The sequence below is a fragment of the Lycium ferocissimum genome, chromosome 10 (assembly GCF_029784015.1).
Source record: "Lycium ferocissimum isolate CSIRO_LF1 chromosome 10, AGI_CSIRO_Lferr_CH_V1, whole genome shotgun sequence".
In the NCBI taxonomy this organism is placed as follows: Eukaryota; Viridiplantae; Streptophyta; class Magnoliopsida; order Solanales; family Solanaceae; genus Lycium; species Lycium ferocissimum.
Window position 1 is genome coordinate 50,176,507 of NC_081351.1, and position 20,077 is coordinate 50,196,583.

A 20,077-nucleotide genomic window follows, 5' to 3' on the forward strand; every position below is an offset into this window, starting at 1 on the left:
ATATAGTGAAGCAAATGGTCAAGGGGAAGGCGCCCGGGCCACTTAGCCAACTTCTCTATAATACACAAGTCCCCGGGACCCGGGGCGATCCCCCCAATCATTCCGTCCGGAGAAAGTCCTCGCCCTTTAAAACCGGGGGGTGAACCCTATGGCAAAAGGATCGTGTATGACAACGAATAACCGAAAAGGTGGTGATTTTTCCCCCGCAATTCTAACAGGCGAACGACAACATTTGCGCCTAAGTTGCAATTTTCCCTTGACTACGGTAATCCCTATTTCCAAATTCAAAGTTCTCCCCGAATCAAAATGATGAAGAATTTTACGCCGTTCGTTTTAGATAAGCCCCGGCAGAATACCAACAAAAAAGAGATTCTACCCCTATCGAAACCCGGCCCCCTGATGGCGTAAACGAGTTTTGATTTCCCCTTTGAGTCAAAATGAGACGGAGCCATGTTCTGAAAGGTTTTTCTTAACGGAAATGACCCCCTTGAGAAGGAAGTTTAAAATTTCCGAGGATTTTTACGAGCCCCAATTGGGGAATCGGGAAGGGTTTTTGGGGAAGGGACAAAGTAAGTTTGGGGTTGCGGTTTTAGGAAAAAGGAAGAATAAAAGGGGTTTTTAATAAAAAGGAGAATCGGGGCCCCGTGGCATTCGGGACTCGACCGGAGGACCCCAAAAAGGTTTTGGCGGCCGGGAATGAGACCAGCACGGGCGGGGGTTAGCTTTTGTTTAAGGGGTTCTTTCCGGAAATTTGGAGGTGGTTGTTGGGTTTTTATTTGGGTCCTTCCCCCGCCGTCAAATTTTCCCCGGGGGAAAGGGGGGACTATCCGTATACGGGAAAAAAATCGGGATACGGATATCCCTTGGTTCCGTTGTCAGGGTTTTGCTTGGGGGCAGATAGATTGGCTCGTCGGGAAAACTTCAAAGCTCGATCCGGGAGGGGCGAAAAGTAAGGGCGGTTAACTCCAAAAGGAGAAAGGCGAAATATCCGCCCTCGATCGGATATTTCGGCGTCGACTCTCAATGACAATTGTCGCTGATTTCTTTCCTTTATTTAGAATTGTACTAGGGTTGGGACTGCGCCATACTATATAAAGAGGAGGTTCGTCCATTGTAAGGGGAGCTAGCAACGAAGAGTGAAAGAGTTCATATCAGAAAATAATAAGAATCCTTTGAAACCATTCCCATTTGTTCCTAAGTTTATCTTTATTATTCATCGTGTAAGTACTCAACAGCGGGTATCGACCTCGGTTTCTATACCCGAGGCCGGACATAACTAATATTTGGTCATATCTGCTTCTTTATTTACTTATTGACTTATCTCGCAATTTAATCTCTAATTGAATTTAGCCACATATCTTTGGCGTCACGCATAAATTTAATTGTTCTCCATTTTAAGGTTAAACAGACTTGTATTTTGTTCTTTTTTCTCTCTGGTATTTAATATTTTCACTATGTTAGCTTAGATTTCAGGAGCAAGCGCCACAATAAACGAGCCCCATCTTGAAGCAATGGACAAGATTGTTGTAACTTTGGAACACCAAGCGAGCGGGAGTCTCCTTCAAGCATTCATACTTCTATTCTTGTATGTCTTCTTTAGGTACGTTAAAAAGTATTGATATTATCAAATAAATTTACTATTTTAGTTTTTTCCTATTTGATTTTTATCTAATAAATTTACTATTTTACATTGGATCTGTGTATATAGAAGTTTCAAGAATCGTATTGATAGATCCGAGTTCGCTAACATTCAACTCAGGCATTCCCTAAATGACAATTTCAACTTAAAAGATTTTGTAAAAAACTGGTCTAACATCTTTGTTATTGTGGGCAAACACTCCGATTCGGGTACACCATTTTATTCCATGTCTATAGCTTCCATCTATTATGATCGATTGTCCAAAGACATTTATGAAATCCTATCAAATCTCCTAATCTTGTCACAATTATCATGGCTTCTTGCCATGGGCTTTTGCTGATAGCTCATAACACATCTACAAAACGGGAGAATCCTAATCTTGATCTTAGCTTGTAGAATCCATTAACGGGGTCTCACAAAATGATATTCCTAAATGATTCAAAACATAGGAAGGGGTTTTGTATGACAATGGATATGATCTATTATAAGTTTGTATGTATTGGACATTTTCCTCGTCATGAAACTGAGATGTTTAGTTTGAGAGAAAATAACTGGACAACAATTGAGAGCCTTATTTTTAAACCCATGGGAAGAGGTATATATCTTAATGGTGAACTACATTGAACTGCCAGTCACACATTCAAATCTTGTAAAAAGCTTGAAACTTGTTTTAAGAAATCGAGAGAACGAATAATAAGGTGGGCTAGAAATGAATCCCGAGTCATTGTGGCAATTGATCTCGGAACAGAGAACACACTGAATGTTCAATTTGTGCCGACTTGAAGGAAAGTTGCTTGAGGGAAATTGTTAACAAGGTTATCCTGGTCCCCGGAGAAAGCCTTTAACTAATTTAAGCTAATAAGATGTTAGATATGTGTTTACAATATGTTACCTTGGATCTTGCTGTAAAAAACTTAATTTACTAATATAAAGATTTGAGTAGTTTAATTCAAACTTCTAAAATACTTCTCTTGTTAAAAAGTGAAAAAAAAAATCTCTCTTTAATTTTGTATTTTTCTATAAACTTCAATGTTTTCTAAGCGAAAAAATAAATAATAAAATTCATTAGTAAAAAATTTGGGGGCATCAACATTTTTGGGAGCCTAAATAAAAATCTTTACAAACCTCACCCTGAGACGACCCTGGATGGGAGATAAGCTGACACTCCGCTGCGTGTAGATCTCATATACGCAAGCCATAGTTACATGTTTAACGGAGATGTTAGCGCTACTTTCCGTGTGTGTTGCTAGACCTTATGTACGCAAGACCGCAATGTGAAATTTGTTTCCATGAAAGATCATTTAATTTTCAAATAACTAAGCTTTTAGTTTATACCAATTTAAAGTTTACCTCAGAGTACAATTTACAGTTTCAGTTTCAATTCAGTTTTCGGTCTTTAAATTGCTTACATGTCATATATGCATATTTTCCTTGAATAACATATTTCCACAAGAAAGTCTTGCTCTGTTTTTTTAAGAGGTAGTCTATGAGATTTATTGGGTATTCTATTTGTGGTACTTAGCCCGTCTGGGTCTACCTATATTTTGGTGACAAATGTTGAAGCAATAGACAATGGGACACGTGTTTAGATTCGGACAACGTCGACTCACGGTGGTTAGTTCATTTAGTTTACTTTATCATATAAATATGTTACTATTTTTGGGGAATGTGGATTTTTTAAAACTCCTTTTCATCAGTCAATGGGCTGCTTTCATTATTTTTATTTCAATATCGTCAATTTTTGAATTTATTTGATCTTCTTTGATACTGCTTTTTATCTTTATTGAGCGCTTTCAAAAAATATCGCCCTACTCTTGGTAGGAGTAAGAAGCTCTGACGCTCTACCTCCCTGCATCTCCCCACATTGTGGGATTTCATTGGATTGTTGTTGTTGTATTTTTGGGGAATGCCCTATAAACTTATGCTCAGATTCTCAGTTAGAGTCTCGTGACTAGTTAATGGATACAAGTTTCATTTATGTTGGCGTTAGATGTTATATTCAGCTCATCATATAATTATAAAAACTTCAAAGATTATTGTTGATGCAAATAACTATTTAAATTATCTATCAGTCAGCTCGATATAGGGTTCGCTCGACACAAGGCTGTCTCCGGGGCCAAGCTAGTGAAGTCTTCGCTTTAGGCCCCAAAAATAATACACAACATTTATATGCTTTCTTGGACATTATTTCTTTAATAAACCTTTTAAAAAAGAATGACGTATTTCTATATTTTTTAAATGACAAATCTTATAGCCACACAAATGATACAACTTGTTTAAGAACACTAGTTTTAAAATTTTTTAGTTGCACAAGTATTATGACATTTTTAAAACTACAAACTAAAGATCTTCATTTTTTAATTAAATTTTGTGTGAAGTCAAACTAGGACAAACAAATTGAAAATGAAGGAGCAATTATTACTTTTTAAGTAATTTGTTAATTATAAAAGAAAGTTATTATTAATCATTGTTAATAAAGAGTGAATGTCATTGGAGCATTTGACCAAATGATTTTTTTTAAGGTTACTCTTTAAATTTTGTCTAAAAAGATCATCTATCTGTTTTGTCAACGAAATATAGCATATTGAGCTAACAAATGACAGAATTTTAAAAGTAATCCCAAAAAAGGTTTATACCAGACAAATAATCCATTGCGAGCTTGTCCATTCCCTAAAATTTTGTCTGAAAATCATCCATGCCATCATTTTAACTTTATGTTACCTTCTTTTAATCTGAAAGTTTCACTTTTTAAAAATCTTTCTTCATAAATATATATATCAATTTTGTTATTTATTCCTTAAAAATATCCGCTGAAATATATATTTGGTTAATCAAAAATTAAAAGAATAAATTAAAACTTAATCAGTTAATTACGTTGTATCTTAAAAAGCTAAACAATAACCTTCAAATTAATGTAGAACCTCTTAATAAAATGTGGTAATTAATTGAGCCGCCCCTAACTCGACAAACAATTAGATTCAAGTGTCAATCACGTCCCGCCCCAGTTTCTGGGGCGTGACAATATTATGTACTATAGGTCGTAATATATTAAACCAACCATTCAATAAATAATAACTGCAATTACAGCCCCTGCATTAGTAACCTGTCTCTAAACCAAATAAAACCCGAGGTTATGCATCATTTCTGACATGAAGATTTTAGGCAGTCTCCTCAGCTGTTTTAGTATTTCTAACACACTATTAACGAGCATGGGAAGAGCAGGAAATTAGACTTGTCCCTCTGTAAACACATGTGATGAGAGATGATTGGTTTTCTCCTAAGACCTTACAGGAAAATTCGCAATTAACCTCTAAGAAATTAATTTCGAGTCATTATCTATTAAATTAATATTACTTAGTGGGAAAATGAAAAAGAATTTTATGAATTTCATTTTTAGTATCAAACTCAGTTAAAAAACTAAAAAATTGAAGAAGAAATAAAAAATATGCTGGGCGGGGTGTTGACCATATCGCTCGAAAATAATGTAAAAATGCGAAAACCTACACTTTTCGGAAGCAGATTAAAGACATCTTTGATTGGCGGGTAGGCTCCAAACTATAAGCAGACTTTTAGCAAATTGAATTTCTTGATTCCATTGTGTGCTTCTGTATAGAAGCAACTTATTGACAACCTTGCTGCAATGTAATGGAGGAATAATCATGCATGTTCTTGATAAATGGGTTAGATTGAAGTTCGAGAGCTTGAAGACCAACAAGCCATAGTCAATCAAAGGGCGGAGCTAGAGTATATCTTATGGGTTCATTCAAAGAATTTTTGGCTACCAAACCCCATTTGTCTTAAGAAATATATAAAATATTTGTATAAATTTTTTAATTTAGAACTGTTAACTTAAAAGAACTAAAATCTAGAATCCATAAGCTTCAAATTTTGACTTTGTCTCTGTGATCAATTCTCTAGCTTGTTAGAAACACGGCTGCAAGAATTGATACCCAAATTTTCACCATATGGTAATATACACACATTCCCCCGCATGTTATTAACAACAAAGCGACTGTTGTATTCAAGGTTTACTAGGAAACAGTGAAGCAAAAGGTAAAATATACCTCAACCTCTTGAAAATTGGTTGGCTTCTTCAAGGTTGGAGCAATAAATAATGATGTGAACTGGCCTTAGAACTAAGGGGTAGTTTGGTTCGAAGATAAGTTAAGCTAGGATTAGTAATATTGGAATTTGGATTATTAATTTTGAGATTAGTTAGGCTGACATTATTTCTTATTAACTGTTTCATTTGTTGTATTAAGAATAACATGCATTGCATAATTTCTAATAGTATTGACTATGGTGTATACGTATAAGAACAGTACTAGTATTGTTAATGTCATGATTACAACGTATAATTAGAATAGTATTGAATATGATGTATAAGTGATATTTATATTAGTCGTACTAGATTTAAATTTGCAACCTAATACTGCTCCGTCCCAATTTATGCGACACCTTTTAGATTTCGAGATTCAAATGACTTCTTTGATATGTCATTTAAACATTTTGAATTGTCAATTATTGATAGTACTTTTTACGTAGTTTTCAAATACGTAGATTTTATTTCTAAAAATTTAAAGATTTCATGTCTGAATTCACGATCGTACTAAACACGTTTCGACTTCGAAAGTTCGAACCGCGGCACAAAAAATTAAAAAGAAGGAGTACAAATGAGCAGAATTGAAACGACCCAATTGGATGGCAAACAAGAAGAAAAATAAAACTACATAAATTTAGAAACATTAGGCACCTTAGAGGCAAGATAAAACTGCAATGCTTATGGCTCTAAATAACAAATGTTGACATTGTCATTTTATCAAACAGGTAGACTGCATTTCATTAAATGTCTTTCTTTCACTCATAACTATACTCGTCCATCTCCCAAACAATTTAGACATCGTTGTACCCTACAAAATATTTTAAAAAAATATCAGTAAAACTTTAGCAGATTAACTTGAATTAATTCATTTAATCGAAATTAAAATTGAAGGGACTTACTTGTGACCATCACAAGTTGGACAAACACATGGATTTACAAAAACAGGATCATATAATGGTGACCAACTAATTGTAGCATTTCCTTTGCAAAGCTTACATTTATAAAATCCCTTTCCTTTACAATACCCACAAAGCTTTCCAAACTTTTCCTGCAAAAACAAAATCAAAGATGAAAAATTTGAAAATGGTATTTTGGGAAATATTGTTTTAAAAGACCCCATTATTATTATTTAATTAATTACGTACCTTGTTAATTAAGGCTTTACGACGAAGGATAGAAGTGGTGAGTGCAGATATAGTGATGGCTCCACCAAGAATAACAATGGAGCCTGTTGCTAACGTGCGCATGAGTGGAGGAATCATTCAAATTGTTCTCACTTTCTTCTTTGTATATGTGTAGACTAGTCTTACAAGCACTGCTCGTTCCCGGCGGTTTTACTCATTCTAGATTGTATTCTCCTCCCTCCGCTTCAAAATAAATGTTCACTTAGCCTTAAAATACTAATTGTTAGAAAAAAAATTTGATTAAACTATTCTTAATTAATAAGATTCTTGCTTATTTATTACCTTGAATAAATAGGGGCAAATTTGAAAAAATAAAATTAATTCCTTCTTGAGTTTATAAGAAAACATTTATTTTAAGCCAAAACAAAAAGGTGTAGTGACCACTTATTTTGAACCGGAGGGAGTATCGTATTACTCACTCGTGATAAGTTTGCTTGGGCACACCCTTAAAAGAAAATGCCTCGTGATAAGTATTTTGAATCGGAGGGAGTATTGTATTATTCACTTACTGTTAATTAAATGCCTTGAAACAAAAAAGTAGCTCTTTAATAATTTTTTGATTACGTAAAAATTCCACTTATTTAAATAACGGTAAAATTGGAGGAAAAAATTAATGTCTTGTTGATTTTATGAAACAGTACTACTTAATTTAAAACAAAATAAAAAGCTATAAACGCCACTTATTGTGAATCGGATGGAGTATTCTTTAAAATTCGTTATACTGCTAAATTAATGAATGTTCAATTTTATGTAGCAACTAATTTGTTCAGATGAAATCGTTAAGTTATTTCTCTTTTTAATTATTTGATAATTTGATTTTACCTTTTAACTCCATCGATAACCCTAGACTTGTCAGTAATTTTTATGTAGACAGTCAAATTAAGGCATGTTCCGATTGAATATTTGAACTATGCTGATGTATTCATATTAGACACTTTCGATTCAAAATTTTGGAAAAAAAAGTTTTTCGCGTGTTTTCAATCGCTAATTACGTAGATAAATTAATTATTTAAAATATGTCACCTCTATAAATTATACGCGTTCACTTTAAAAAATCGTAACCCGTCATGCATGTTTCAGTTGATGTTATTGTGTATAATTAAAGGAGAAATCATATTTTATGTGATTAACTTATTTATTTAATAGACACTTGTTAGACATGTATAGAAACTTTTTTTAAAATATGAAGCGAAAACGTCTGAAATGAGCGCTTTATCATGTGTTAAAAGTATTCAATTGGAGCATAAAAAGTGTGAGGGACAATCGGTGTATTCAGTTGAAGGTACGACGTTATTGTAGACGGAGATAATGACTATAAATTTGCACCAAAACATTCCCATTACCATGAATTTACATCTCTATGGAAAATCCACGCACCCAACTTTCGCCATTACAAATCAAAACACCAAAAATAGAAAACTGCATAATGCAAAAACCCACACTAGTCTTCAAAAATCACGCCAAACCCAACTGTTTCTCAACCAGAAAATCCCACCCAAAACCAAGCTTGAAGCTCTTGAAACTGTCATCACTAACTTAGAAACCACTGTAAAAAATGGCACTGATATTTACGACCCTCAAATATTTGCTTCCCTTTTAGAAACATGCTTTCATTTACAGGCTATTGATCTCGGTATCCGTGTTCATTGCCTCATTCCTGAGAAACTTTTACGTAAAAATGTAGGCATCTCATCGAAGCTGATTAGACTTTACGCGTGTAGTGGACAAACTCAGAAAGCCCATGAACTGTTCGATAAAATGCCTAAGAGAAACGCGTCGGCATTTCCTTGGAATTCGATTATATCGGGATATTCTGAGAAGGGTTTGTTTGAAGACGCGTTAGCCATGTATTTTCAAATGGTGGAAGAGGGTGTGGAGCCCGATTGTTACACTTTCCCACGTGCGTTAAAGGCGTGTGGAGGTGTCGGGTTGATCCACGTAGGCGAGGAAGTTCATCGACATGTGATTCGTCGTGGATTTGGAAGTAACGGGTTTATTCTAAATGCACTTGTTGATATGTATGCAAAATGTGGTGATATCGTTAAGGCTCAGAAGCTTTTTGATCAAATTGGGACGAAGGATTTAGTTTCTTGGAATTCAATGCTTATTGGATACATAAGGCATGAGCTTGTAACTAAGGCGTTGAACCTTTTTCGTCTTATGATACGTGATGGAATAGAACCGGACTCTGTCTCAGTGTCAGCGTTACTTGTGGCTAGATTACCTTTCTTAATTGGAAAACAAATTCACGGATGGGTTCTTCGTCGAGGGACTAATCAAGAATTGTCCATTGTTAACTCATTAGTTGATTTCTATGCAGACCGAAAAAAGTTGAAGCAAGTGAGATGGTTGTTTGAGCATATGCGTGAACGGGATGTAGTATCGTGGAATTCAGTCATTTCTGCTCACTCTAAGCATCCTGATGAAGCCCTATCGTACTTTGAGAAGATGGTGAAATCCGATGCCCTGCCAGATGGCATCACATTTGTGTCGTTGTTGTCGTCATGCGCTCATTTAGGGAAAGTAGAGGATGGGGAAAGGTTGTTTAGAGTTATGAAAGAGAGGTATGATATTAGTCCAAGGATGGAACATTATGGTTGTATGGTGAATCTATATGGAAGGTTAGGATTGATACACAAAGCTTTTGATTTTGTAACGAAGAGAATGGAATTCGAAGCTGGACCAACCGTTTGGGGTGCATTGTTATATGCTTGCTACAGATATGGCAATGTTAAAATAGGAGAGGTAGCGGCGCAACATCTGTTCGAGTTGGAGCCAGATAATGAGCATAATTTTGAGCTTTTGATGAAGATTTATAAGAATGCTGGTCTAACAGAGGACGTAGAGAGAATAAAGCTAATGATGGTAGAACGAGGATTAGATACTTTGTTACCATACAGAAGTCGTTGAAGTTCCTTAAAACGACATTTTGCCAATGATTTTGCACTTTTTCAGTACATTAAAGAAGAGCGTGATCGAATAATTTTTAAGCAAATAAATTTTTTGGGCTGGTGAAATTGAGTTTTTATGGATTTGATGAAAACATCAGATGAATGAATTGTGAGAAAACTGCTTGACGAGCTGTTACACATTTTAGTGAGTTTCATAGAAGCACGACGAAGAATTTCCAGTTTAATTTAACTGTGAAAATAGCTGCATTTCTATGCACTTTGTAGTTTGTACCATATTCTTTGGGTTTCTTAATGATTTGCCTTCTTTAATATGCTTATTTTCTTAAATTTAGTTATGAAAAGTTAGCCAAAATTTACCATACTTGACTCCAGTCATCCACAGGTTTGCCTATCACTTCACTAGAGAAACAAATGTCATTATAAAGACACAAAATGGGACTGGGCTTTGGGTTAGTATTACTCTCTTGCCATTATCAAATGTTCATGTATTGGCCAAATCTGGTATTTTAATAGTATAGCAAGAAAGAAATAGCTCAAGAGCAACCATATATCAGCTAGAGTTCAATAAAAAATTAAACGGGAATCAACCACAAATATATGTATCCTCTGTAATAATGAAAAATGGAACAAACCCGCACTAATATGCATACATAGGAAGTTCCTCTCCATATATAGAAAGTTCCTTCTTATATCTCAAGCAAGGTCTTTTCTCATCTTACCTTTTCTGCTTGGATTAGAATTAGAAAAAGGTCTGTCAAAATTATGTAATTGGAATAAAAACAAAGGAAACAAAATTGATATAGGGAGATTGAGCTTTGCGAAGCATAAGAGAGGCAAAGATTTTCACTTTTTGTCTTTTGCACTCTTTTATGAGACTTGAGAAAAGACAATTAAATCTGGTTAAGGTACTTGATATTGGGATAGAATAGCAGAGCAGTCAGCTATTTAACTCTAGATAAAGGAAATATTCACAAGATTCAGGAAATATTCTTTGCTGAATATCAGTCGATACAGTTTTGTACACTTTATATTGATTTGCGGAATTCTACTTTTGTATTTTTGAATGACTAATTTGATATGGAACTGATAAAAAGAATTCAATGGATGTAAGTTGATTCATGCGAGACCTGTTTAATCAACAGAACTCGTCTTCTTCGACCAATCCACTTTGTCTTCCATGGAGCATCACCTGAAACTACTTTATAACCCGCATTTGTATACAATTGCTGAGCACCAAAATCATCCTCGTAAGCCCTTAGGACTAGATAGTCAAAACCCCAAAATCTTGCAAGCACGTCACAGGCCTTAAGCAAAGCAGTTGCAACTTTCTGCCTCCTGCGATTGATCAACATTTTAGCGAGTCAAATCAAATATCGTTTTATAGCAAAAGGCACACATAACTCATCTAAAAACACATATAACTCATCTGTAAAATCATTTAGCAAAGGATCACCATCTATTTTTTCTACATAGGAAGCATCTGATATGACAAATAATGTTATGAAAGAACATTTTCCTTTTAGTGACAATTATACAAAAGTGTGTATGCTGTATATTGTGAAGTAGCACTAGCACAGAGAGTTATAACATAAAAGGGCTTGAATCTCTAATGATGTTAGTTTTATTACCATATCTATTTAAGATGTTTCCTTGACAATTTAAGACATTTTTAACAGCTGAAGATAATGAACATAAACAAATGATAGTATAACAAAAAGCATATTATGCCATATCAAAGAAAGCATCAATTTACTTTGATGTATTAATTGGAGGAGAAGTATTGAATCTTGTACCTGAATTTGTTCAATACACCGATCCCAGAAATATAGATATATTCGGCTGCTCCAGGAAGGTACTGAAGAACATCATTATCTCTATACACTGTAGCATCAACGACTCCTACAAGATTTTGTTCTACCTCAGAAGTGTCACTTGAGGCCTCCGCAACTAAACATGCATACCTGTTTAGACAAGAATTTCTTAAATTTCATAAAGTTGAACTGAAATTCCGCAACTAATAGGTTATCAAGCTAGGCTTGTCTATTCAAAATCTCATAAAAACTCTGGATTAGTTTGCATTTGTTTTCCTTCCATAATGTGAATCAGGAAAAGAAAGAGGGTTTCATTTGGCAGATGCAATATGCAATCTCTATAACCTAAAGTGGATATTTGAATTATAAATAGTTTGAAACCCCCTTCCCCTCTCTTATAAAGAAAGGAAAAGAAAAAGCAGCCTAGGGTCATCAACCTACATAATACATGATTTGGACCTGGGATAATAAGGTAATGAGCTTTATTATACTTTCATTAGAAATTAAGGAAACCAACCATCTCCACGTGTAATTCAAGCGTAGCTCATCCAGATAATCTGATTTTTTCGACAGAAATGGGGCTCACTTTCTTCTATTTAAATGCGAAATCTAGGTACATTGTTCATATAAGCCTAGAATACATCAAGACCAATGAAGAATTCAGGTAACATAAATATTAGCATAGCAGAGAATGAGGTCATGTTATTATTTGTCTACCAATATTAAACAATCACAATGCACTCAGATGTTCTTGTATGTATGATGAAGACAAAATTTGAGGTTATATACCCGGCCCCAGCTTGTTTGGGACTGAGCCACAGTTTAATACACTTAGATTTTCTTAACAGTAAGGGAAAAACAGAGGAAACATACTATAGAAAAGAAAAAGGTAGATTGAAGCCTCATTCCCATGTTTTAATTTTTACCTGTCCGGTGGAGAATTCTTCAGTCTGTAAAGAAGTCCCGAAAGTACTTCAGCCTACATAATCATCATTAACATTTTATTATGTAGATATAAATAACACTAATACATGAACTGTTCATGACACCAAAAAAAGAAAAAGAAAAAGAAAAGGATGAATCAGTTGATCGGTAGAATAACAGATAGGAAATGCAGCCAAATTCATATCCTAATATCCTGATAAGAGACATGAAACTGAGAACAAAATATATTATCAGTTCATTCTTCTATAACCCTCTTTAACACCCCTTTGTCAAATTCCATGCCCCCGCCCCCCCTCCAACCCAACCCCCACACACCCCCCCCCCCTGCTTTCCTAGCAAAATCGACAAGTACATAATGATATACAGAATATACCACAAACTGAAAATCAAGAAAAAGAAAAATCAAGAAGAGAAGGACATGGGGTTTTGGAGATTCAAAGAACAAAATAATCCCTCCGTTTTAATTTATGTGAACCTATTGCCTTATTAGTTCGTGCAAAAAAGAATGACCCCTTCTTATATTTGGAAACAATCTTATTTGGAAACAATCTACATTTATGCAATGATTTATAATCATACAAATTATACGTGACTCATTTAACAGCACAAGTTTAAAAGTTTCTCTTCTTTCGTAAACTCCGCACATAAATTGAAACGGATGGTATTAAAGATGAAATGCTCAATGAAATAAAAATCAAGAAGAGAAAGGATTATGGGGTTATAGAAAGAACCTGAAAGAATTCAAAGAACATATCATTGAACATGAAGACAGGTTCATGAAATGCTTCAGCTTGAACAAAAGCAACATTCCTCATTTCTTCTTCAGTTTCAATCATTCTTCTCACTTTCCATCCATTCTCGTCATTCACAAAACACTCTACTTCATAATTTCCTCTTTGTTTTCTTGACTTCAACCCCACTTCTTCTTCTCTTGTTATTAATGAAACTGGAAAAGAACTACTACAAAATTGTGCAATTTGCAATCTTTTTTTACAAGTTCCTCTACTTCTGTTAATGGAAACTGTGTATGGTTCTAAGCCTTTGCATTTCCAAGCAATATCTTTCTTCAATGTTCTTGAAATACTCTGAAAGTTTGGTTGCCATTGACATTGCGCCATTTTTTTCTTATTCTCAATATTTCATAACAGTGAAAAGAGAAAGAGAGAGAAAAAACTTATCCTTGGTGGGGTTCGGTTATTTCAGTTGTGATGTCTCTATGGTTTTGTAAATTGTTATTTTTGTGGTTGATTGGTGGTCGTCTGATTCTCTTTTGTTTAGTTTCACACATTTTGAATTCGATTTTCTCTTTATTTTTGGCATCCAACTTCTATCTTTAACCCTTTTATTAAAAAGAAATAAAAATGAAGGGAAAATCCAACTTCTATACCAGATGAATGCCATTTTTTGGGGGAAATAACACTCTATGTTTATTTGGAGAAAATATTTGACCGAAATGGCCCATATTTCTAATATTACTCAAAATGATCCTTTTATATATTATTATACACTTTTATACAGGTTTATGTTACAGTACGTGTATAATGTTGTATATCATGTATAAACAATGTTAAAAAAAAATGACTATGCATATGCAAATTAAAGATATGACTACGTGAATGTAATATTTTGTGCTGAATTGTATATTATTGATTTTTTTTTTTTTGGTTCTTATGTCGTGGCATTACAAGAAGTTTGTGGCTATAGATCCACTGATGGATTCTGCTCATAATGACAAAATAAGAACATTATAGAATGGTTCTAAACTCATGATTTCCTTTGCTCCTGAAACTATTTGTCCACGTGGATGCCAATTAGCCTAACACGTGTCCTCTACCGAGACTATACTCTATAGTGTAGTTATTATCCTGAGTTCTATCTAACGTTTTTTAAGTAACAAAAATGACTTTTTGAATTTATATTCGGACTAGTTTTGGGACACATGCACGTGTATCCAATTGAGAAACTCCTTAGATCCGATTAAAGCGAGTCCGCAAAGTGGGTTTGGATACAAAAATAACCCATAAAAAAAAAAAAGTAACCAAACTATCCTTTGCATAAGACTAAATTAGTGCGCAATAGGGGTTTAATAAAAATCCTACCAGCTTCATTTTTCCAAGTTACTCTTCTTCATCTCCTCCATTTTCACTCTTTCAACATACACAATGCTGTATTATTTGACCGCTTTGTATGACACTTAATTATATTGCGCAACATTTAAATACGTAAAATATGAGTTTTCAGAATGACATGTTTGATTTGACAACACTATGCTGCATAATTTGGCTGCTTTTTATTACACTTAATTATATTGCGCAACATTTAAATGCGCAAAATGTGAGTTTTCAGAATGACATGCTTGATTTGACAACACAATGCTGCATTATTTGACCGCTTTTTATGACATATCATGCTTGATTTGACAACACAATGCTGTATTATTTGATCACTTTTATGACACGCCATGCTTGATTTGACAACACTATGCTGCATAATTGACCGCTTTTTATGACACTTAATTATAGTGCGCAACATTTAAATGCGCAAAATATTAGTTTTTAGAATGACATGCTTGATTTGACCGCTTTTATGACACACCATGCTTGATTTAACAATACAATGCTGCGTTATTTGACCGCTTTTTATGACATACTTATATTGCACAACATTTAAATGCGCAAAATATGAGTTTTAGAACACTATGTTTGATTTGACAACACAATGCTGCATTATTTGATCATGTTTTATGACACACTATGTTTGATTTGACAACACAATGCCGCATTATTTCACGAGTATTATCCTATTGCGCAGTGTTTTCATGCGTTAAAGAGTATTCATGCGCAAAGGTTTTCCCCGCGCAATAGGGCTTAATCCCACGTTTTTTAAATGTTCATTTTTGTGCTCAAGTTTTTTCTATTTAAAATGAATGTTAGATGAGGTAAAAACTTATCCATTTCATAAGTTTAAGTCTTTTAAGTTCTTGAAAAAAATCAAACTTCAAAGAAAAAATGTCTTCTTCTCCTTCAACTGTTAAGGTTTTTTTATTTTGGGATGGACATATACTTGATGACAATAATACCGTTCGTTGTAGTATCAAACCACAAGCCCATGTAAAGTTTCCAACAACCTTGAATTACGAAACATTAGTTAATTACATACACAAAAAAAAATGTAAACTAATCCTACTCAGTATGGATTATCTGTAATAGGCAGATATCGACATACCGTTTCACAAGGTTTAGTGCTTTATGGTGTGTGGAATATCAATGATGATGACTCTTTGAGGGATTATTTGAGGGCGCCGGAAGAATATAGAGATTTAGTCGCCATTAATGTTCTTGAAAAGATACCTCAAGAAGTCCCTCAAGTCCAGCCTACTCATGGTAACACTTATGGGAACTTTAGTTCTTATGGAGACATTTTGAGTGGTCAAGTGACGCTGGACACTCTAAGCCAGCAATTTAATCAAAATTACTGTGAAAATTGGTAAATATCCATTTTTAAGTTTAAGTATTTTGTGTAGTAGCATGTGTTTATTTTATTTATTGGTAAATATCCATTTTTTTTATATCTTTGTAGGGGTTATACACTTGATATGAGTAATATTGGGCTAAACTCTCAGTTCGGTGGAGTTAATCTTTCTCCAAACCAACAATTTAATCAAACTTACAGTGAAAATTATTCACAAAACTCGTCAGTGGTACCAAATGTTAATTTTGGGCAATCCTCTTAGTTCGGTGGAGTTAATCTTTCTCCAAATCATGACAATATTGATCAATATCGGTAGGTTCATCACCTTGATATTAAATAATCCATATATATTTGATGTTGGTATTTAAAATATGTTACTTTTCGTGTAGGAAGAGGCCTTTCTTAGATGGTGATGATTGTCCAAATTATTGTGAGACATCATTAAGTGATAGCGAACCGAATAATGTAGAAGTAACCGATGATGATGATGATGAAGAAGAGGTCGATGTTCAATCTGGTATGCAGCAAGCAAATTTAATAAAAATGATGCAAAGTCCGATGCCGGAAAACCCAACTCCCGAAAGCTCAATGCAGTGGCATTCTGACCATATTCCATATCTTGACAATCTTCAAGATCATGTGGATGCCTTTGTCTTCACCAGAGAAGATGATCAAAGCCGTCAAAAAATGTGGAAAAAATCGGCCGATCTTATAAACAATGATTGCTACCTTGAAAAAGGCATGATGTTCGAATAAAAAAAGGCATTGCAAAAGGCAGAATAAAATTTATAGTTATAAGGGAATGAGGGAGTATAGGGTTGATGATTCAACCGTAAAAGATATGGAGACTAATTTGTAGAGACGACGTTATCAAGGCTATCAATGGATGCTTCGGGGAATTGTTAAGCCTGATGGTATGTGGGTTATCACAAAATTCCACCAACGTCACACTTGTGATATGGGAGAGAATCGAGCAGATCATTTTAATTTAGATACAAATATGATTGCTCAAGTGTTACTTAAAGACGTTGCCGAAACCCCAAGGTAACCTATTCGACCTAGTTAATTATAATTCTTACATCAATTAAATTATCATTGCTAAATGTTGTTTGTTAAAACTTGTGCAGGATCCCCATCAAAGATTGCATTAGAAACGTTAAGACATCATATCATAAAATGATAAGCAAGAGAAATGGATATCTGGGGCGTAGGCGTGCTTTTGAGATGATTTATGGAAATTGGGAGGGCTCTTTACAGATGTTGCCGAGGCATATGATAGCTCTACAAAAATTCAATGCTGGTACTGTTGTAGAGTGGAGGCTTCTGCCCGTTAATATTTTCAACTTTGTGTTTTGGACATTCAAATCATGTATTGATGGTTTTGCTCATCGTCGCTCATATCCATAAAATGGAACGTACGTATATGGTGTATACGACATCAAGCTACCGATTGCAGTAGGAATGGATGCCAATGAGTCGATATTCCCTCTTGCTTTTGCAATTACCGCTAACGAGAGCAACGAGACATGGAGGATGTTTTTGACACATTTGAGGCGGTATATTATTAAGGATCGTATGGGCATATGTGTGCTATCTCATCGACATCAAGGCATATTGCATAATATGTCTACTTTGGAGGGGTGACAGCCTCCCTTTGCTTACCATCACTATTGTTTAAGGCACATAAAGGCAAAATTTCAAATGAACTTTGGAAATAGACACTAAACAAATTGACGCTGGGCCGAGACGGAGCATCAACAAAAAAAAACGGTTGGAAGGACGAGATGATCAAGGCAACAGTCCGTACATATAATTGGTCAAGACAATCGAAGTTGAAAACGGACATTACATGCCGATGAAGGCAGAGATGGGGGGATGCTTACAACAAATGAGTCATTCAATGATTTGCTAAAACTCGGGGACTACCCGTTAATGCAATGGTGAGAATGACTTTCATGCAAGTTGTGGAGTGGTTTGTGACAAGAACAAAGCATTCCAAAGCCATATTAGCAGAGGGTGGGAGATGGATGGCAAAACTTAAAAAAATGATGGAGCACAACAGGAAAAATGTGAGCTGCACAAGATGACCGAGTATAACTATGCTGAATGTGTGTATGAAGTCCGGACAGGTTATTACCAAGGTCGGGGAGGAAACTTACATACCGTAATATGAGGGCACGAGAACGTGTAGTTTTGGTAAGTGGCAAACATACCACATGCCGTGTTCTCATGCCATCAAGTGTTTCGAGGCAATAGGAAAAGCGGTAATAAGTTATGTGGCATCAGAATACAGCATCAAAAGTTACCTTAAAGCATATGTCGTCCACTTCTACCCACTTGGTGATCAAGCTTATTGGCCAAACGAGCCATTTTCAATGGTTGCTAACAAGGAGTACATCCGTAAATTGGGCGTTAATGCACGAAGTATGATTCACAATCAAATGGATGTTCCGGATAGGACATACTCTCGAAGGTGCTCTACGTGTAAGGAGTTTGGCCATGATAAGCTGTAACACCCCGTAAACTTGAACTACGTGTGAATGAGTAAAAATCTAGTGTTAAGATGATATTTTATCTATATGAATCCATTCTTGATGAATTCGGGTGGAATATAGCCGTTTTGAAGTCAAACCAACAATTGAAGTTCTTAAGGGCTCTTAAATTCGCCTAAGTTTTGGTAGGTCTGTCTTCTGGGCGATTTTCATGAAAATGTGTTGCAAATTTGGAAAACCTTCCTTGACAAAAGTTGTAGATCTTTGAAATAGCTTTCCAATGGTAGGTCTCCCAGCCCAAGAAAAGTTATGTACAAAAAGTTATGCCCGTTTTACTGAAGCCTATCTTCGCTGGAAATTTGGCCTGTGTTACGGTGAGACGTTACGGACCGTAACACGTGTTACGGGCCGTAACACGGAACCGTAATGCCTCAAAAATCATCAAAACTCTCCGAAAATTTCCACTAAAGGAGGGTCCGTAACACGAAGGACTGTCCGTCCTTCGGGGGCGTCCTTTGGCCCGCTTTGACTAGAAAAGTATAAATAAGACGCTTGTTTTGTTTATTCCTCCACTTTCTGAACAACCATAAGGACGAAAATCATTCCTCCAAGTCTTCAAATCAAAGGTAAGGACATCCTTAACATTACTAATCCATTCTAACATCAAACCCATGATTCTTAACATGATTCTTGTGACCAAAACCTAGGGTTTGCAACATAATTCTTCCCAAAGTGGTTCAAGCTAGGGTTTGGGTGTTCTTCATTAGAAAAGTGAATTGTTAAACTTTGTTTAACATATTAAGGTATGTCTCTTTTGAACATACTCTTTCGATCGGTTTTTATGAACTCTCTGGTTGTGATTTGTATGTCTCTCTTTTGAAAACTTATTTTGAATGAAAATCACTTTTGAAACTATTGTTGGAAGTATAAATTTTATTCAAGATTCTTTAGTGAATGAAAGGAAAAATAATTTTTTTATGTTTCTTGAACTCCAATTCATGTCTAAATGGGTTTTAATGTGTGTGAGGGGACAAACCCACATTAAACCTAGATTGCAACAAACCCTATATATGTATGTGATATTATGAATGTTTTCCTCCATAAGAGATGCTTGATAATGATGGTTAAATGTTGGTAATGATATTCTCATTGATGAATTAGGACATGGAAATCTTTCGTAAAGAAGTTATACGTTTTCATAACATTGGTTGGAATGACTTATTCTTTCAATATGGCATAATGAACCGTAAAGACAAGTTGACTATAAAGATGATTTGTATGTCTATATTTCAAAATTCATCTTTTCATATATGTCTAGATTTTCCCAAAAATCTTTCTTGAAGTATGTCTATGTTCCAAAAATCATCTTTTCAACTATGTCTACTTGTAAAGTACGCTTATATTGTGAAAGCATGAATTATATTTAAGAATCCTTCCTTGATTGTTTGTATAAGTTATAACTCTTTTTTGGTGGAATTTATTCTAGAATTAAAGATGATTTCTTTTAGATAAGGTCATGCG

The 20,077-nt window shown here is 34.8% G+C and overlaps 4 protein-coding genes across 4 annotated transcripts; 2 read left to right on the forward strand and 2 right to left on the reverse strand.

Annotated features, from left to right (window-relative positions):
- Positions 1–6,398: 6,398 nt before the first annotated feature.
- Positions 6,399–7,224, reverse strand: LOC132035574 (uncharacterized). The gene is made up of 3 exons (XM_059425872.1): positions 6,887–7,224; positions 6,641–6,789; positions 6,399–6,549 (listed from the first exon to the last, which is right to left on the reverse strand). Exons 1-3 carry the CDS (start codon positions 7,001–7,003, stop codon positions 6,507–6,509), a joined length of 309 nt encoding a protein of 102 aa, XP_059281855.1. The 5' UTR covers positions 7,004–7,224; the 3' UTR covers positions 6,399–6,506.
- A 900-nt stretch (positions 7,225–8,124) lies between these two features.
- On the forward strand, positions 8,125–10,148 carry LOC132034210 (pentatricopeptide repeat-containing protein At4g25270, chloroplastic). Its single transcript, XM_059424494.1, has one exon. The coding sequence runs from the start codon at positions 8,234–8,236 to the stop codon at positions 9,833–9,835; it is 1,602 nt and encodes a 533-aa protein (XP_059280477.1). The 5' UTR covers positions 8,125–8,233; the 3' UTR covers positions 9,836–10,148.
- Positions 10,149–10,732: 584 nt separating this feature from the next.
- On the reverse strand, positions 10,733–13,782 carry LOC132035575 (GCN5-related N-acetyltransferase 10, chloroplastic). Its single transcript, XM_059425873.1, has 4 exons — positions 13,325–13,782; positions 12,575–12,627; positions 11,631–11,798; positions 10,733–11,172 (listed from the first exon to the last, which is right to left on the reverse strand). Exons 1-4 carry the CDS (start codon positions 13,709–13,711, stop codon positions 10,935–10,937), a joined length of 846 nt encoding a protein of 281 aa, XP_059281856.1. The 5' UTR covers positions 13,712–13,782; the 3' UTR covers positions 10,733–10,934.
- A 3,282-nt stretch (positions 13,783–17,064) lies between these two features.
- LOC132034990 (uncharacterized) lies at positions 17,065–17,471 on the forward strand. Its single transcript, XM_059425313.1, has 2 exons — positions 17,065–17,108; positions 17,192–17,471. Exons 1-2 carry the CDS (start codon positions 17,065–17,067, stop codon positions 17,469–17,471), a joined length of 324 nt encoding a protein of 107 aa, XP_059281296.1.
- Positions 17,472–20,077: the final 2,606 nt, after the last annotated feature.

Bases quoted from the DNA above. Each gene is read 5' to 3' on its own strand.
- LOC132035574 (XM_059425872.1), bottom strand. From the start codon at position 7,003: ATGATTCCTCCACTCATGCGCACGTTAGCAACAGGCTCCATTGTTATT. The intron at 6,790-6,886 runs GTACGTAATTAA...TTGTTTTTGCAG, and splicing joins GTAAAGCCTTAATTAACAAG to GAAAAGTTTGGAAAGCTTTG. The intron at 6,550-6,640 runs GTAAGTCCCTTC...AATATTTTGTAG, and splicing joins CCAACTTGTGATGGTCACAA to GGTACAACGATGTCTAAATT.
- LOC132034210 (XM_059424494.1), top strand. From the start codon at position 8,234: ATGACTATAAATTTGCACCAAAACATTCCCATTACCATGAATTTACAT.
- LOC132035575 (XM_059425873.1), bottom strand. From the start codon at position 13,711: ATGGCGCAATGTCAATGGCAACCAAACTTTCAGAGTATTTCAAGAACA. The intron at 11,799-12,574 runs GTAAAAATTAAA...TTGTCTAAACAG, and splicing joins AAGAATTCTCCACCGGACAG to GTATGCATGTTTAGTTGCGG. The intron at 11,173-11,630 runs GTACAAGATTCA...GATCAATCGCAG, and splicing joins GGTGTATTGAACAAATTCAG to GAGGCAGAAAGTTGCAACTG.
- LOC132034990 (XM_059425313.1), top strand. From the start codon at position 17,065: ATGATTGCTCAAGTGTTACTTAAAGACGTTGCCGAAACCCCAAG. The intron at 17,109-17,191 runs GTAACCTATTCG...AAACTTGTGCAG, and splicing joins GACGTTGCCGAAACCCCAAG to GATCCCCATCAAAGATTGCA.